The sequence below is a fragment of the Cyanistes caeruleus genome, chromosome 32 (genome assembly GCF_971803275.1).
Source record: "Cyanistes caeruleus chromosome 32, bCyaCae1.hap1.1, whole genome shotgun sequence".
Classification (NCBI taxonomy): domain Eukaryota; kingdom Metazoa; phylum Chordata; class Aves; order Passeriformes; family Paridae; genus Cyanistes; species Cyanistes caeruleus.
The window spans coordinates 1,610,158-1,627,083 of NC_141733.1; the positions used below are offsets into that span (position 1 = coordinate 1,610,158).

The window sequence follows — 16,926 nt, forward strand, 5'->3', positions numbered from 1 at the left end:
GGCTCTGCAATGGTGGGAGAGGGTCCTTGGGGTGTCCAGAGGGAATCCCATCCCCGGGCAGCTCCCGGTGCTCCCGGTTCCTGAGCAGTGACTCCCGACCCAAACCCATCCCGTGACCTCCGGGCGAGGCTCCCGGCTCTCGGGGGGATCCCGGGCCCGGCTGTAGCTCCGGGCTCCCCCAGGCTCCGAGCGGTGCCAGGCCGGCATTCCCAGCTCAGGAATTGTGTTCGGGCTGGGAACTGGTGATTCCCTGCACTGTGTTGGCTGTGCTGGGCTGAACTGGGCTGTGCTGGGCTGAACCGGGTTGTGCTGGGCTGAACCGGGTTGTGCTGGGCTGAACTGGACTGGGCTGTGCTGGGCTGAACTGGGTTGTGCTGGGCTGAACCGGGTTGTGCTGGGCTGAACCGGGTTGTACTGGGCTGAACCGGGTTGTGCTGGGCTGAACCGGGTTGTGCTGGGCTGAACTGGACTGGGCTGTGCTGACTGGGACTGGTTGGCACCGGGTAGTGCTGGGCTGTACTGGGAGGCACTGGGAGGCCCTGGGGTGAGTTGGGCTGTACTGGGCAGCACTGGGCCACACAGGCCCCGCAGCCACGGTGAATTCCCGGTCTCTCAGCTCCTCGGTTCGGAGCGGGGCCGTTACCGGGACACGGCACCGGGGGCTCCCCGTCCCTCTCCGGACCCACGGACCGGGGACACACGTGAGAGGCGGGGCCGGGAGCCCCCTGGGCCTGAGCCCACCCCCCGGCAGCCCCGGTCGGGGCAATCCCGGTCGGTCCCGGTCGGATCCCGGTCCCGGGGCAGCCGCAGCCCCGGACTACATTTCCCATCGTGCCCCGCGCCACCGCAGACTACAACTCCCATCGTTCCTCGCTCGGGGGGCGTTGCCTCGCCCCGCCCCGTGACGTACCCGGCGCTATGGCGACGCGGTGACGTCACGGGGTGAGAGGTCACGGCGGCGGCGGCGCCGCGTCCCGGCCCGGTCCCGGTTCCGGCCCGGCCCCGGTCCCGCCCCGCTCATGGCGGCCCGGCGGCTCCGCGGCGCCCTCCAGCTCGGGGCGCGGCAGCGCCTGCGGGCCGCGGCGGCCCCGCCCGGCAGGTGAGCGGCGGCGGCCCCGCGGGGCGGCGGCCCCCGGGCGGGCGGGGCCTGGAGGTCACACCGGCCCCGGGGGCACCGGAGCGGGCCCCGGGAGGCGCTCGTGCTGCGGGGGCTCCTCCGGGCCCGCCCGCGCTCCCGGCCCCGCGGGGTGGGGCGGTCCGGGGGCACCTTGGGCAGCCCGGGGGGAGCAGGCGGGGCCGGGCCGGGGTCCCGGGGCTGCGGGCTCTGGGGTCCCGGCACCGCCGCTGTCCCGGTCCCCGTAGAAGGCCTCTGGGTGGGGAACACTCGCTGGGGGTGGCCTGACCTTGGAGCAAACCCGGCGTGGGGACACCGGGACCGGGCCGGTGCCAGCCCCGCCCGTGGGGTCGCGAGGGGCCCGGGCCCCGTCGGGGGACGGGCGCCGGTGTCACCGTGCCCGGGGCGAGGGGACAGTCCCGGTAATCACGGGGCACCGGGGCACCCCACGGCGGTGACCTCTGCTCGGGGACACGACCGGGACCGAGCGGCCCCGGTGACTCCGGGGGTGACAGTTCCCATGGGAAAGGTGGGATCTCCCCCTGCTGTCCCCCCGCCGCCACCGGAGGGACCGGACGGGGCCGGGGGGGCCCCGGGGGGCACCGGGCGCTTGTCCCCGCCTGGATTAGGTGTCCCCAAGGTCGGGTTTCCCGGCCTTCCTCCTCCTCCTCCTCCTGCCAACAGCAGCCCTGGCATCAGCGCCGGGACCTTCCCGGCCTTGGGAACCGGCCCAGAGCCCCCGGGGGAGATTCCCGTCCCGGGAGGGGCCCGCGAAGGTCTGGAAGGGACCCGGACCTGTCTGGAAGCGACCTGGGATGGTCTGGAGGGACCTGGATGCGTCTGGAGGGACCTGGATGCGTCTGGAAGGGTCCTGGGCTGGTCTGGAAGGGACTGGGAGGGTCTGAAAAAGGCATGAACAGGTCAAGAAGGGGCCTGGACCAGTCTGGAGAGAGCCTGGGCTGGTCAGGAAGGGACCTGGATGGGTCTGGAAAGGTCCTGGATGGGTCTGGAGGGACCTGGAGAGGTCTGGAAAGGTCCTGGATGGGTCTGGAAGGGACCTGGAGAGGTCTGGAAAGGGGCTGGGCTGGTCAGGAAGGGACTGGGAAGGTCTGAAAAAGGCTTGAACAGGTCACAGAAGAGGCCTGGACCAGTCTGGAGAGAGCCTGGGCTGGTCAGGAAAGGACCTGGACCAGTCCAGAAAGAACCAGGGAAGGATTGGAAGAGATCTGAGTTGATCAGGAAGGGACCCAGGCCAGGTGGGACTGGGCTTGGGATGGTCTAGAGGAACCTGTGAGGCTCTGGAAGGGACCTGGGAAGCTCTGGAGGGATTTGGGAAGCTCCAGACGGGCCCCTGTTCCCTGGGCAAGGCCCCGGCAGTCCCGGTGCCGCCGGTGACAGGCGGTGACAGGCGGTGCCACCCGTGTCCCCCCAGGCACACGGCCCCGTGCGGCCTCCGGCTCTCCCGGCTGGGCCGGCCGGGTCCTGCGGCCTGGGAGCCCCGAGCCCAGCCCAGCCGGGGCTTCCTGAACCTCACCAACAAGCGCAAGGAGTACTCGGAGCGCCGCATCATCGGGTGCGTGCTGCTGGGACCCCCAGCTCCAACCCCAGCACCAACCCTGGCCGCAAAACCTGGCTCAAACCCCAAGCCTGACCCCAACCCTGACCTTAACCCCAGCTCCAACCCCAGCCAAAATCCCAGCCCCAGCTACAGTTACAGCCCCAACCCCAACCTTGACCTTAACCCCGGCCCAAACCCCAGTCCCAACCCGGGCCCCAATCCCAGCCCCGGACCTGACTCCAACCCCAGCCCTAAACCCAGCTCCAACCCCGACCTTAAGCTCAGTTCCAACTCCAGCCCCAACCTTGGCCCCTACCCCAACTCTGACCCCAACCCTGACCTTAACCCCAGTCCCAAACCTGGCTCCAACCCCTGGCCCCAAACCTGGCTCCAACCCCAGCCCCAAACCCAGCTCCAACCCCGATCTTAAGCTCAGTTCCAACCCCAGCTCCAACCTTGCCCCTGACACCAACCCCGGCCCCAGCCCCGGTCCCAACCCCGTCCTGTCGCAGGTACTCCATGCAGGAGATGTACGACGTGGTGGCCAACGTGGAGGACTACAAGAACTTTGTGCCCTGGTGCAAGAAGTCCGTGGTGGTGTCGCGGCGCTCGGGCCACATCAAGGCGCAGCTGGAGGTGGGGTTCCCGCCCGTGCTGGAGCGTTACACGTCCATCGTCACCCTGGTGCGGCCACACCTCGTCAAGGTGAGCAGGGACCTCGGGCTGCACATCAGGGGTGGGGAGAAGGCTCTGGAGAAGTCCTGAGGGGGCTGGGAAAGGGCTGGGCCTGGAGAAAAGGAGGCTCAGGAGGGATCTTTTCACCCCACACCTCCCTGACGGGAGAGCGGGGCCGGCTGGGGCCGGGCTCTGCTCCCAGGGAACACCGGCATGAGAAGGAACAGCCCCAGATTCCTCCAGGAGAGGTTCAGGATGGACAGCAGGAGGAATTTTTCCATGGAAAGGGCTGTCAGGCTTTGGAGCTGCCCAGGGAGGTTCGGAGTCCCCATCCCTGGAGGATTTGGCACTCTGGGGATGCCAGGCTGGCCTCGATCCAGGCGGGTTTTCCAGCCTCGAGGATTCCGTGATCCCGGTGGCTCCTGGGCCCCCTGACCGCTGCTTTTCCCCTTCCCAGGCCGTCTGCACCGACGGGCGCCTCTTCAACCACCTGGAGACCAACTGGCGCTTCAGCCCCGGCATCCCCGGCTACCCCCGCACCAGCACCGTGGATTTCTCGGTACGACCCCGCCCCGGGATCCCCGGGGAGTGCGGGGCTCACCCGCCGAGGCTCACCCGCTCTCCTCCTCCTCCTCCTCCTGCCCAGATCTCCTTTGAGTTCCGCTCCCTGCTGCACTCCCAGCTGGCCACCGTGTTCTTCGACGAGGTGGTCAAGCAGATGGTGGCCGCCTTCGAGCGCCGCGCGGCCAAGAACTTCGGGCCCGAGACCCGCATCCCCCGGGAGCTCATGTTCCACGAGGTCCACCAGACGTGAGGGCGGCCGGGCCGGGCACCCCCGGACTGTGCCGAGCCCACCCCCCAAAATATTTATTCGAGTGCGTCTCCGCTGCTGTTGCCTCAACGCCCCCCGGGGCTGCCCCGTGAGCCCCCCTGGAGCCGCGTCCCGGCGCTGGACTCCCTGGTTTTGTAGCTGATTTGGGGTTTTAAGTTTTGTTTTAGCTCTTGTTTTTTGGTCGAGTTTTTCTTTTTTTTTTTTTTTTTTTTTTTAACCCTTTTTTTTTTTTTTAAATTTTTTGGTTCTTTTTAAACTCCTCGGCCAGGCCGGAGGGTCCCGGTGGGGGCAGCTCCGGTGCCTGGGCCCCGCCGTGCTCCGGGAGAGCGGGAAGAACGGGGAGGGGGGGGGGGAAGCTGATGGGACCCCCCCATTTCCTCCCCAGCTCTTCCAGGAACAAAAGGGAAGGAGCCGGCGCAGGGAGGAGCCCCCCGAGCCCCCCCTGATGTCGTCGCACACTTTGCACAAGCCACACGCACAGGGTGGGGAGGGGGCGGCTCCCGCTGCCCCCCCCCGCCGCCCCCCACCCCCAGCACCCTCCGCAGGGACCGCCACGGTCCCCACCCCACCCCAGAGCCCCCCGGCCCCTCACCTGTGGCGGGGGGCGCGGGGGGGTGAGGGGCTCCCTGAGCCCCCCGAGCCTGCCCTGCCCCAGGAAGGAAGGAAGGAAGGAGGGCTCTGACAGGCCAATAAAGAGCATTTTCCAAGGGTCAGCGGCCTCCTGCTCCTCATTCAGGGATTTTGGGGGTGGGGGGCTGCATGGTGGGACCCCCAGACTCAAACCAGGCCATTTGTGCCACCACCACTGCGGGACCCCCCCGGGTGGGGTGGGGGCACCATGCCCTGACCCCCCCCCCTCCCATAACCCTGCCCAGAGAAGGGGAGGGGGGAGGCTGGGGGTTTGTTAATAAAAACATTTATTTTGCATTTTTGTTGTTGTTTGTACAGAAGTGCCCGAGAGCTGTGAGGAGCCGGGGTGGGGGGCTGGGGGGGGGGTCCCGGCTCTGGCTCCCGGGGGCTTCAGGCAGGGGGGGGTCACACAAACACGGGGGCGCGGCCGGGGAGGAGTGTATCGAGTCCCTGCGGGGGGGCCCGGACACGGGGCTGGACTGAACCCCTCTCGGGGGGCTGCAGAGGGGGCTGTGCCCCCCCAGGGCCCAGCAGTGGGGAGCCTTGGGGGGGCTCCCAGAGCGGGGAGCCTTGGGGGGGCTCCCAGAGCGGGGAGCCTGGGGGGGGCTCCCAGAGTGGGGAGCCCTGGGGGGGCTCCCAGTGTGCGCAGTGAGAGCTGCTGGGGTGGGGAGGGGGCACGGGAGCCCCCCCCACCCCACCAGGGCAGGGGCTCTGGGGGTGGGGTGGGGTGGGGGGACCCCAGGGCCGCTCCTGCCCCTCCCCAAGGCGGGCGGGAGGGGAGGGGGAGCAGCCGGGGGGGACCCGAGGGGGGTTCAGTGCCGAGGGCGTCCGGGCCGGGCCCGGCAGCGCGGCGTTCCCTGGGGGAGCCCGGTCCCCGTCCCTTCTTTACCCGGATTTGTAGCCCACGAGCTGCATGAGGCCCTTGGTGCTCATGGATTTGGGCCGCTCCAGGGGGAATCCCAGCGCCCGGCTCCAGATGAGCTGCGACAGGACGCCCAGGGCCCGCGACACCCCGAACAGCACCGTGTAGTAATTCATCTCCTTCATGCCGTAGTACTGCGGGGATGGGGGGCTCAGAGTGGGCGGGGGGCGGCCAGGAGACCCCCACCAGCCACCCCCTCCAGGGCACGGGGAGAGGGACACACGGACAGGAGGAGGGACAGAGAGGACAGGGAGAGGGACACACGGACAGTGAGAGGGGAAGGACTAACGGATGGATGGGGAGAGGAACACAGGATGGGAGAGGGAGGAATGGGACAGAAGGAGATGGACAGGACAGGGAGAGGGACAGACAGACAGAAGGAAGGACAGACAGGGCAGGGAGAGGGACACAGAGAGGAGGAGGGACACACAGAGAGGAGGAGGGACAGAGACACATGGACAGGAGGAGGGACAGACAAACAGGAGGAGGGACACACGGACAGGAGGAATGAGACACAGATGGGAGGGACAGACAGGACAGGGAGAGGGATGTGAACATGGAAAGGGACACACGGACAGGGAAAAGGACAGACTAACAGGGAAAGGGTCAGACAGACAGACAGAAGGACAGAGGACCCTGCACTCACCTGCAGCAGGACCCCGCTGTGGGCGTCCACGTTGGGCCAGGGGTTCTTGGCCTTGCCCTGCTCCAGCAGCACGTTGGGGACGATCTTGTAGAGCTGCGCCACGAGCTTGAACAGGGGGTCCTTGGGCAGGTGCTTGAGGGCGAACTCCCGCTGGCAGGTGTAGCGCGGGTCCGTCTTCCGCAGCACCGCGTGCCCGTACCCCGGCACCACCTGCGGGGACGGGGGGCTCAGAGCCGGTCCTGACCCCCAGCACGGCCCCCGAGCCCTGGAACAGCCCCCGAGCCTGGAACAGCCCCTGAGCCCTGGAACAGCTCCTGACCCCCAGCACGGCCCCCGAGCCCTGGAACAGCCCCCGAGCCCTGGAACAGCCCCTGACCCCCAGCACCAACAGCCCCCGAACCCTGGAACAGCCCCTGAGCCCTGGAACAGCTCCTGACCCCCAGCACCAACAGCCCCCGAGCCCTGGAACAGCCCCCGAGCCCTGGAACAGCTCCTGACCCCCAGCACCAACAGCCCCCGAGCCCTGGAACAGCCCCTGACCCCAGCACGGCCCCCAGGCTCACCCTGCCCGAGTTGAGCGTGTTCCAGATGAAATCTCGCAGCTTCTCGTCCGACACGTCCTGGCCCAGCTCCTTCTGCAGGTCCGTGAGCCAGAGCAGCACCTCCTGCGGGAACGGCCGGAGTGAGGCCCGGGGAACGCGGGGAGATGGCCGGGGAGAGGGACAGAGGGACACGGGGATGGGGAGAGGGACAGAGGGACACGGGGATGGGGAGAGGGACACGGGGATGGGGAGAGGGACAAAGGGACACATGGATGGGAAGAAGGACAGACAGACACAGGGACGGGCAGAGGGATGCAGGGATGCGGAGAGGGACAGATGGACACATGGGTGGGGAGAGGGACAGAGGGACACGGGGATGGGCAGAGGGACATGGGGATGGGGAGAGGGACACGAGGATGAGGAGAGGGATGCAGGAATGGGGAGAGGGACAGACAGACACATGGGTGGGGAGAGGGACAAACCAACAGGGAGAGGGACAGACTGACAGGGAGAGGGACAGGGAGAAGGACACAGAACGACAGGAAGAGGGACACACGGACAGGAGGAGGGACAGACCGACAGGGAGAGGGACACATGGACAGGGAGGGGTGCCCACCTGGTTGGCGAGGCCGTGCAGGGGCCCAGCCAGCCCGTTCATGGCGGCGGCGAAGGCGAGGTACGGGTCGGACAAGGCGCTGCCCACGAGGTGGCTCGTGTGGGCACTCACATTCCCTCCCTCGTGGTCACTGCCGGGGCGAGGGGGCCATCAGGACTCCCCCAGCCCCACCAAACGCCTCCCACGGCATTTTGGAGGCAGGGAGAACAATGCTCCCGGCCGGGTTCAGCTCCACCCCAGCCCCGAGTGCTATCGGTGACACCCCGGAGCAGCCCGGGCACATCCCTGGCCCCACCCTTGGGAGCGGAGCCAAACCCCCGCCCATCCCACATCCCCGGCTGCTCCAGGTGCAGCTCCCAGCTCCCCACCTGTGGATGGTGAGGTAGAGCCGCATCAGCTCGATGAACTGGGGGTCGGTGTAGCCCAGCATGTTGGTGAAGTTGTGGGACCAGTCGAGGTTGGGGTCGATGGCCCCGATGCCGCTGCCCTCCCGGTACAGGTTGCGGTAGATCTTGGCGGCCACGCACGGCAGCTTCGCGATCAGGTCCATGGCGTCCTCGTACACAAACTGGGACCAGCGGGGTGAGACCGTGCTCCCCCGAGCCCCCGCACCCAAATCCAGCCCCGGGAGGCCGCAGCTCCCCCCGTACCTCCCAGTACTTGGCGCGGTGGATGCCCTCGGCGTAGGCGCGGGCGAACTTGCTCTCGCTGTTGAGGGCGGTGACGGCGGCGCTCAGCTGGGACATGGGGTGCAGGTTGGTGGGGAAGTTGTCCAGCATGGTCACCACGTGGGAGGGCAGAGCCGCACGCTTGGCCCACTCCCGGGACAGCCAGGTCACCTACGGGAACGCTCCGGGGCTGAGCTGCGGGGCCGGGGGCTGTCAGCCCCTCCTCGGCTGATCGCCAGCCCCTCCCGGCAGTACCTGCTCCTGGGTTGGGATTTCTCCGGTCACCAGCAGCCAGAAGAGCCCCTCGGGCAGCGGCTCCTCTCCCCCGGAGGCTTTGGGCAGTTTCTTCTGGCACTCGGGAATGCTGTACCCACGGAAGCGGATGCCCTGCGGAGCTGGGAACGTCAGCGGGGCCGGGCAGGATGGGGTGGGACAGGGTGGGACAGGGTGGGATGGGATCCATGGGATGGGATCCATGGGATGGGATGGGATGGGATGGGATGGGATGGGATGGGATGGGATGGGAACCATGGGATGGCATGGGATGGGGATGGGATGGGTTGGGATGGGATCCATGGGATGGGATCCATGGGATGGGATCCATGGGATGGGATGGGATGGGATGGGATCCATGGGATGGGATGGGACGGGACAGGACAGGACAGGGTGGGATGGGACAGGGTGGGACGTGGCCCTACCTCATCAGGATCCAGCACAGAGGTCTCGTAGATCAGCCCTTTCATGCCCCTCATGCCGCCGTACACCTGGAAGGGGCCGGGAGGCCGCGGTGAGGGCCGGTGGTGGGGCCCGGTGGCCCCGGCGCGGCGGCGGCGGCCGCACACTCACCATGTCCACCGTGATCTGCCCGATGGCCGTGTTGCCGTGCTGCTGCCGGAAGCTCTTGATCTTCGCCTGCTCCTTGGGGATCATGGTGGCCAGGACGTCTTTGAGGTTCTGGGGACGAGGAACGGTGACGTGAGAGGGGGGACAAGAAAAGGGTGTGAGGTTGGCAGGACAGGGGTGACACCAGAGCTGGGGCAGGAGAGGGAGCGACACGAGAGAGGGAAAGAGGAGAGGGGACTCCCCTTGGAGAGCAGGGATGGGGAGGGGGTGACAAGAGGTGGGAACAGGAAAGGGGGTGACGGGAGAAGGGGCAGTGAAACAAGGAGAGGGAAAGGGGTGACAGGAGAGGGACTGATGGGAGAGCGTTCCCCCCTTGAAGAGAGGTGACAGGAGAGGGGCCACAGCAAAGAGGTGACAGGAAAGGGGGTGACAGGAGAGGGGGTGACAGGAAAGGGGGTGACAGGAGAGGGGGTGACAGGAGAGGGGGTGACAGGAGAGGGGGTGACAGGAAAGGGGGTGACAGGAGAGGGGGTGACAGGAAAGGGGCTGACAGGAAAGGGGGTGACAGGAGAGGGGGTGACAGGAGAGGGGGTGACAGGAGAGGGGGCGACAGGAAAGGGGGTGACAGGAAAGGGGGTGACAGGAGAGGGGGTGACAGGAAAGGGGGTGACAGGAGAGGGGGTGACAGGAGAGGGGGTGACAGGAAAGGGGGTGACAGGAGAGGGGGTGACAGGAAAGGGGGTGACAGGAAAGGGGGTGACAGGAAAGGGGGTGACAGGAGAGGGGGTGACAGGAAAGGGGGTGACAGGAAAGGGAGCTCCCATTGGAGAAGAGTACCAGGACAGGGTGGCAGAACAGGGGCTCATGGGAACCAGGGTGACAACAGAGGTGAGGACAGGAAAGGGGATGACAACTGAAGGGTCTCCCCTTGGAGAGGGGTCTCAGGAGAGGCAGCCACAGGGAAGAGGTGTCAGGAGAGAGGTCACAGGTGACAGGACAGGGGGCACAGGACAGGACCCCCCTTACCGTGGCGGCGCTGGCGTGGCGAGCAGCAAAGAGGACACACGGCGCATTCTGTGGGACAACGGACACAGAGACCCCCTGTCACCAGGACAGAGCCTCTTTTTGGGGGGTCCGGCCAGGTGAGCCCCCCAGCCCCGTGGCAGGAGCTGAGATCCCGGTTGCCAAGGACGCCGTGGCCGGAGCCGCTTCCCTCGCCCACGCGGATCAGAGCCGGGATCAGAGCCGGGATCAGAGCCGGGATCAGAGCCGGGATCAGCCGGGGTGGCCCCGCGCTGCCCTCGCAGCCAGACCCGGACCTGGCACCGGGATTGCGGCCGCCCTCTCCTGCCTGGAGCCCAGCCCGGCCAGGCACGGCCGCGGTTTTCCTGAGCCGGGGAATCCGAACTTTGTTCCTCGCCCACGCGTGGGAACCGGGAACCGCGGGGACTCCGGCCGGCAGGGACACACCGGGAACACCCCGGGCCTGGCAGCGCGCAGGGACGGGGACACCGGGGGACACCGGGGGACACCGGGGGACACCGGGGGACACCGGGGCTGCCATCCACAGCAACACCCGGAGATTCCCCGGGGCCCGGAGCTGCGGCAGCGCCTGCGGCAGAGCCAGAACATGACTCGCTTTTTCCACTGGCTGCCGGGAGGACGCGGGGGGGCCGCGCTGCTCAGAACCCCCCCGGCTGTCCCCCAGCCCCCCGCCAGCCCCCGGCCCGGACAGGGGGGTCCCGGTACCCCCGGTGTGGCCGTGGCGGGAGGCGAGGCCGCGTCCCCCCGCAACAGGCGGCTCCGGGAAGGGAAAACGCCGGCGGAACAATGGAGGCGGCAGCGGGAAGCCCAAGGTCAAGGCGGCCGCTGTCGCCGCCGCGGGGGCCCCTTCCCCCCCCCCCCCCGTGTCACCCCCAGTGTCACCCCTGTGTCACCCCAGTGTCACCCCGCTCTGGGGGTCCCCGCCGCTCGCCCCGGCTGTCACCGAGGTGACACTGGCTCAAGGTCACACGTGTCGGCGGTGACAGCGGGCAGCGGCTGGGGGGAGCGCGGAGGGGCACCCCGGGACCCTCGGGGGGCTCCGGTGGGGCTCGGGGGTGCGGGGGCAGCCCCGGGCCAGGAGGGCGAGGGTCGGGATCACGGCCCCGGTCCGCCCGGTTTGAGGGGTGAGCAGAGCCAAGTGGGGCACCGTGAATATCCCAAAATATCGCCCGGTCGATAAAGACACCGCAACGCCCGTTACGAAACGCCGGGGCCGTGACCAGGGCAAACACACCGGTGGGGCCGGGGTCGCGCCGGCCCGGTACCGGCGCTCGGCTCGAACCGGGGTCCCCCCGCTGTGACCCCGTTGTCCTCTACGGCACCGGGAAGCTGGGGAAGGGCGGCGGCGGAGGGACGGACGGCTCCCCGCCTCCAACCCCCGCTGCCGGTGCCGCCGGGCGCGGGGTCCCGGGACCGGTGCGGGGATCCCGGGGGGCGCCCGGGACCCCCCAAGCCCGGCGCTGCACAACGGGGGGGAACGGCGGGACCGGAGCCTCCGGCTGGGGCTGCCCAGGGGCGGGGGCCCCGACACGGGGCTGAATCAGCGGCGGAGCCCCCCGAGAACGGAGCGGGCCCGGAGCCCCCCGAGCCGCTCCCGGTGCCCCCGGCTCTGAGAAGGCCGCGGAGGGAGCGCCCGGCGCCGGTGCCCACCACGTGCTGCCGCTGCGGCCCCGAGCCCACCCCGGTCCCCATCCCGGTCGCGATCCCGATCACCCCGGTCCCATCCCCCTCCTCCGCCGCCACCGCGCGGCCCCTTTAAGGCAGCGCCCCCCGCGTCGCCCCTTTAAGAACCGGACCCCCCCGCTCTCCCTTCCCCCCGCGGCGTCGCCCCTTTAAGGCGCGGCGAGGCCGGACCGGGCGCGCTCACCTTGGGCCCGCGGAGGCGCGCGGCCGCCCGGCTGCCGGCGGCGAGGAGCGTCATGGCGGCACCGGGACGGGACAGGCCGGGACTGAACGGGACCGGGAGCGGGGCCGGGATCGGGAGCGGGACCGGGGCGGGAGCGGGGCCGGAGCGGCGGCGGCCGGGGGTCCTCAACGTGAGGGCGGGGCAGAGCGCCGCGCTGGTCATTAGCATAATCCCGCCCCCTCTCGGGGCAGGGCCGTTTCCTATTGGCCAAGTGGCGCGCCGTGGGGCGGGGCTACGCTAATGAAATGGCGGGGGGGCGCGAGCTATAGGTGGCCTCCGCATTCGCCTGATCAAGAACAGGGGTGGGGCGAGGGAGTGCCCGCCCCGTCTCGTGACGTCACTGGCCGCGGTGCGTGACGTCATGGTCCGGTGTCATCGCCGCGGCCGCGCCAGTTTCTCGGTGGGGTTCGGCTGCGGGGGTGGGGGGCAGCCCTGTGACGTCACCGGGCGGTATGAGGTTACCTGAGCCCATGACGTCATCCTGCATGTGGCCACGGTGGCTCGAGGCGATGGGCTGTGGCATGACCCTGGCTCAGCGGTGACGTCACAGAGTGATGTGTCACCGTCCCCGCTGAGCCCAGGGCAGTGTCCCGCTGGACCCGGTGGCGCGGGTGACACCATGGAGTGACCTGGGGTGACGGGTGCCAGGAGAGGGGCAGAGCCCTCCTGCTGCTCCTGCACCCTGGCCGGGTGACATCGGGTGACACCGGCCACGGCCCAGAGGCCAGAACCCTCACACAGCCCTCACATGGCGGGCTGCCACGACACAGCGTGCCAGCTCGGAGCCAGAACCCCCACGGGAGGGTGACACAGGGTGACACGGGGTGACACGGGGTGACCAGCCACAGCCGAGGGGCCGGACCCCCGTGGTGCTCCCGCGGTGGCAGGGCTGGGTGACTTGGGGATGACACAGAGGCACGGGCCGAGTGCTGTCCCTGCCCCACAGCTGAGCCACGAGGGGCCAACACTGCCCTCAAGGGAGCTCGAGCCACTGGGGACACGTGGGGACACTGCTGTCCCCCGCCCCACACGCACACCAGACCGGAGCTGCCCTCGGGTGGGCCCACGGCCCCTTTATTGCCTGCAGCAGGGAGGGGGGTCCCCAAACCCCCCACCCATGGGGGGCTGAGCCCCAGCGTCTCCCCCGCGCCCCCCAGCAGTGGGGCAGGAATGTCCCTGAAATGTCCCTGCAGGAGCGAGGACGTGGCCCCGGCCCCGTGGCCGTCCCGGTGTCCCCGGATGGGGAATAAATAGGACGGGAGCTCCGCACGGGGCGAGGCAGTGGCTCCGGAGCCGTGGAGGTCCTGGCAGATCCGTCTGTCCCGGGGACACCCCGCTGGGGCCCGGGGACACCCCGCTGGGGCCCGGCGCTGTCCCGGTCCCTGCTCCGGAGGAGGCAGTCACAGCTCGTCGTGTGGGATGTGGAGCGCGTGGTCACACAGGTCTGCGGGGACAGCAGGGGACAATCAGGGTGTGCTGGAGCCCTGGGGGACCCTCAGGGCGTGGTGGAGCCCAGTGGAAGTTCTGGGATATGCTGGAGGCCCATAGGACTCCCAGGATATGACAGAGCTGTGGGACCTTCCATGTCCAGAGCCCCGTGGGACCCTCAGGATGTACCAGACCCCCATGAGACCCTCAGGACATGACAGCCCTGTGGGACACATCACAGCCCCGTGGGACCCTCAGGATGTACCAGACCCCCAGGACATGACAGCCCTGTGGGACACATCACAGCCCTGTGGGACACATCACAGCCCTGTGGGACACATCACAGCCCCGTGGGACTCTCCTGTGCAGTCCCTGCTGTGACCTGAGCTGGGGCCAGCAGCATTTCCCTGGCTTTGTCCTGTGGTTGATGACAAATGCGGCTGTTTGGACACAGCCACAGCCCAGCCTGTCCCTGCTCTGGCCCCAGCGCTGCCGGATGCAGGAGGAGCCCCAGGAGCAGCTGTCGAGACCCTCAGGATCCCCTGGGACAGAGCATTGCCCTGATGGCTGTGCCAGGTACAAAGGGATCTGCCCTGGCCCCGTCCAGGGCCCCATCCAGCACTGGAGTGGCCCAAAGGTCACGTCGTGCCCTGACCTGGGTGTTTGTGAGCTGGAAATAGCCCCAGAACGGGGACAGGGCCATTGGATGTGCCAGGAGAGGCCACAGAGTCAGCACAGCAGCTGCCCTGGCTCGGCCCCAGCATCCCAAAAAAACCCCAGTGGCGGCAGAGCCCGGGCACTGGGCTGCGATGGGGTGCTGGGATTTGGGGAAGAACTCGCAGCTCCTCCCTGCTTTGGGCTGGCAGCAAATCCCAGCCCAGGACCGACAGAGCAGCCACAACCCCTGGGACAGCAGGAGAGACCCCCAGGACAGCCCCTGCTCTGGGCCTGGTATCTCCTCCCATTCCAGCACTGATGGAGCACAAGAGACCCCCAGAACAGCAGGAGAGACCCCTTGGGACGGCCTGAGCTCTGGGCTGGCAGCAAATCCCATCCCAGCAGCAATGGAGCAGATCCAGCCCCTGGAACAGCAGGAGAAACTCCCTGGAACTGCAGGAAAGACCCCCAGGGACAGCCCCTGCTCTGGGTCAGTATCTCCTCCCATCCCAGCACTGACAGAGCAGGAGAGACCCCCGGAAGAGCAGGAGAAACGCCCTGGGACAGCAGCAAAGATCCCCTGGGACAGCCCCTGCTCTGGGCTGGCATCTCCTCCCATGCCAGCACTGATGAGACCCCCAGAAGAGCAGGAGAGACCCCCTGGGACAGCCCCTGCTCTGGGCTGGCATCTCCTCCCATGCCAGCACTGATGAGACCCCCAGAAGAGCAGGAGAGACCCCCTGGGACAGCCCCTGCTCTGAGCTGGCATCTCAGCACCAATGGAGCAGCCACGACCCCCGGAGCAGCAGCAGAGCCCCCCGGCTCACCCGTCCTCTTGCTGCAGAGCCGGTCCTTGACGTTCTCAGCCTCGTGCGAGAGAAACTCGATGAGCTCATCCTCGTATTCCTCAGCGATGCTCTCGCACTGCAACGGGACACGGCAGCGGTGCCACCGCCGGTCTGCAGGAGCCCTCGTCCCACCCACACCCCCCAGGACTCCCCTGTCCCCTCACACACCGCGAATTTCAGGCTGGAGGTCACATCCCCGTCGAATTTGACTCCGGAAAGGTCCATCTTGGTGCCGTCGTGGGAGATGACCCGGACGTAGCTCTTGCGGTGCGTGGCCGGATCCACCTTCTCGCCGTACTCCTTCATCTTCTCGCACACGCGCTCCAGCAGCTCCGTCAGGTGCGCCTCCGAGCGAGCGTACGGCACCTGCAGCCCCCGGGGAGGGGTCAGCGGCGTCCCCAGGAGCGGCACGGGCAGCGGGGACACCGCCAGGGGCCTCACCTCCACCACCGACTGGCTGCCGTCGGGGTTGATGCGGAACGAGCCCATCTGGATGGTTTTTCTGGGATCCACCTGGGCGATCTCCCACTCCAGCTCGTCCACCAGCGCCCGGCAGGCTGTGGGGGACACGGCGCCATGGGAGACCCGCGCTCCTGTGGCTGCCCGGAGCCAGACTGGTGTGACTGGGGCAGACTGGGATGGAGAGTGTGTGGGGAGACCCTCAGCTTGTCCCCAAGCACGGTGAGCTGCTCCCAGTGGACACCCCCAAGCCCTGTGCCATCACCCTGGCCTGTGCCACCCTGGCCTGTCCCCCTGTCCTGTCTTGATGTCTCCTCTGTCCCCATTGTCCCTGTTCTCCCTTTTCTCCCCTGTCCCCCCATCCTGTCCCACCCCACCTGGTCCCCCGTGTCCCACGCGGTCCCCCCGTGTCCCCCTGCACCTCCGCAGTGCAGGTCCTGGCTCCGGCGTGCTCCGGCCGTGGGCAGCAGCGATGCCAAGGCCAGGGCCAGGCCGAGCAGGGCCAGGATCCGGCCCCTCATCCTCAGGACTCCGCAGATTCCCGGGATCCGGCCCCGCATCCTCAGGGCTCCGCTGTCACCTGCAGACACGGGGCAGCTCCAGCGCTGTCCCCACGGCCCAAGGGCCATCCCTGCCCTGCCCGGCCCCTCCGGGACCCCCGAGCCCCGCAGAGCCCGGCTCTCCTGGGGGCTTCATCCACGGCGTTCCCCTTCCCGGCCTGCTCTGAGTCCTGTTAGTGCCCCTGGACCCTACAGAGCTCCCTCCCCTACAGGACGGAGCCCAGAGCCCCACGGAGCTCCACAGAGCCCCCTCCCCTATAGGGCAGAACCCAGAGCCCCCCAGAGCCCCCTCCCCTATAGGGCAGAGCCCAGAGCCCCACAGAGCCCCATCTCCTATAGGGCAGAGCCCAGAGCCCCACAGAGCCCCATCTCCTATAGGGCAGAGCCCAGAGCCCCCTCCCCTATAGGGCAGACCCCAGAGCCCCACAGAGCCCCATCCCCTATAGGGCAGAGCCCAGAGCCCCCACGGAGATTCCTTCACTACAGAGCAAAACCCAGAACTCCCACAGACCCTCCTCCTCCTCCACAGCCCAGAGCCCAGAGTGCCTACAGAGCCCCCTCCCCCATAGGGCAGCGCTCTGACGCCCCCACAGAGCCCCCTCCCCTCCGGGATCCCCCCACAGCCCCCTATGGACCCCATCGCACCCCCGAGCCCCGGGTCCGGTCGAGTCGTCCCGTGCCGCGCCCCTCCTCTCGAGCCCGGCCGAGCCCCCCCCGTCCTGCGCCCCCCGTACCGGCCGCTCTCCCGTCCCGCTCCCACCGCCCCCCACACCGACCGGCTGCCCCGGGACTGCCCGCGGCGCCGCCGGTCCCGGCGCGCCCCCCCGGCCCGCACCGCCGCGGGGCACGGCCGCTCGGAGCGGGCGGCGACCGAGCCGGGCAGGGCGGAGGAGCCGGTCGGACCGGTCAGACCGGCAGGGGCAGCTCCTCGGGCCGCGGCGGGGCCGTCCCGCGAGCAGGCGGCGCCACGGGCAGCCC

At 68.7% G+C, this 16,926-nt stretch overlaps 3 protein-coding genes across 5 annotated transcripts; 1 reads left to right on the plus strand and 2 right to left on the minus strand.

The window, feature by feature from the left end:
- The first annotated feature begins 944 nt into the window (after positions 1-944).
- On the plus strand, positions 945-5,106 carry COQ10A (coenzyme Q10A). Its single transcript, XM_086870366.1, has 5 exons — positions 945-1,099; positions 2,547-2,687; positions 3,185-3,377; positions 3,805-3,906; positions 3,994-5,106. The coding sequence occupies exons 1-5, from the start codon at positions 1,020-1,022 to the stop codon at positions 4,159-4,161; spliced, it is 684 nt and encodes a 227-aa protein (XP_086726492.1). The 5' UTR covers positions 945-1,019; the 3' UTR covers positions 4,162-5,106.
- Positions 5,080-12,134, minus strand: CS (citrate synthase). Its single transcript, XM_086870299.1, has 11 exons — positions 11,958-12,134; positions 10,073-10,120; positions 9,050-9,157; positions 8,902-8,967; positions 8,459-8,590; positions 8,186-8,374; positions 7,904-8,103; positions 7,536-7,665; positions 6,941-7,042; positions 6,378-6,587; positions 5,080-5,865 (listed from the first exon to the last, which is right to left on the minus strand). Exons 1-11 carry the CDS (start codon positions 12,009-12,011, stop codon positions 5,695-5,697), a joined length of 1,410 nt encoding a protein of 469 aa, XP_086726425.1. The 5' UTR covers positions 12,012-12,134; the 3' UTR covers positions 5,080-5,694.
- A 910-nt stretch (positions 12,135-13,044) lies between these two features.
- Positions 13,045-16,830, minus strand: CNPY2 (canopy FGF signaling regulator 2). 3 transcript variants are annotated; one of them, XM_086870374.1, is made up of 6 exons: positions 16,725-16,830; positions 15,810-15,968; positions 15,371-15,486; positions 15,098-15,295; positions 14,909-15,005; positions 13,045-13,440 (listed from the first exon to the last, which is right to left on the minus strand). In XM_086870374.1, exons 2-6 carry the CDS (start codon positions 15,946-15,948, stop codon positions 13,397-13,399), a joined length of 594 nt encoding a protein of 197 aa, XP_086726500.1. In that variant the 5' UTR covers positions 15,949-15,968; positions 16,725-16,830; the 3' UTR covers positions 13,045-13,396. The 3 variants fall into 3 exon arrangements, with proteins under 3 accessions (XP_086726500.1, XP_086726499.1, XP_086726498.1); XM_086870373.1 differs by having other exon boundaries at positions 16,683-16,739; XM_086870372.1 differs by lacking the exon at positions 16,725-16,830 and adding an exon at positions 16,594-16,689.
- Between the last annotated feature and the right edge of the window lie 96 nt (positions 16,831-16,926).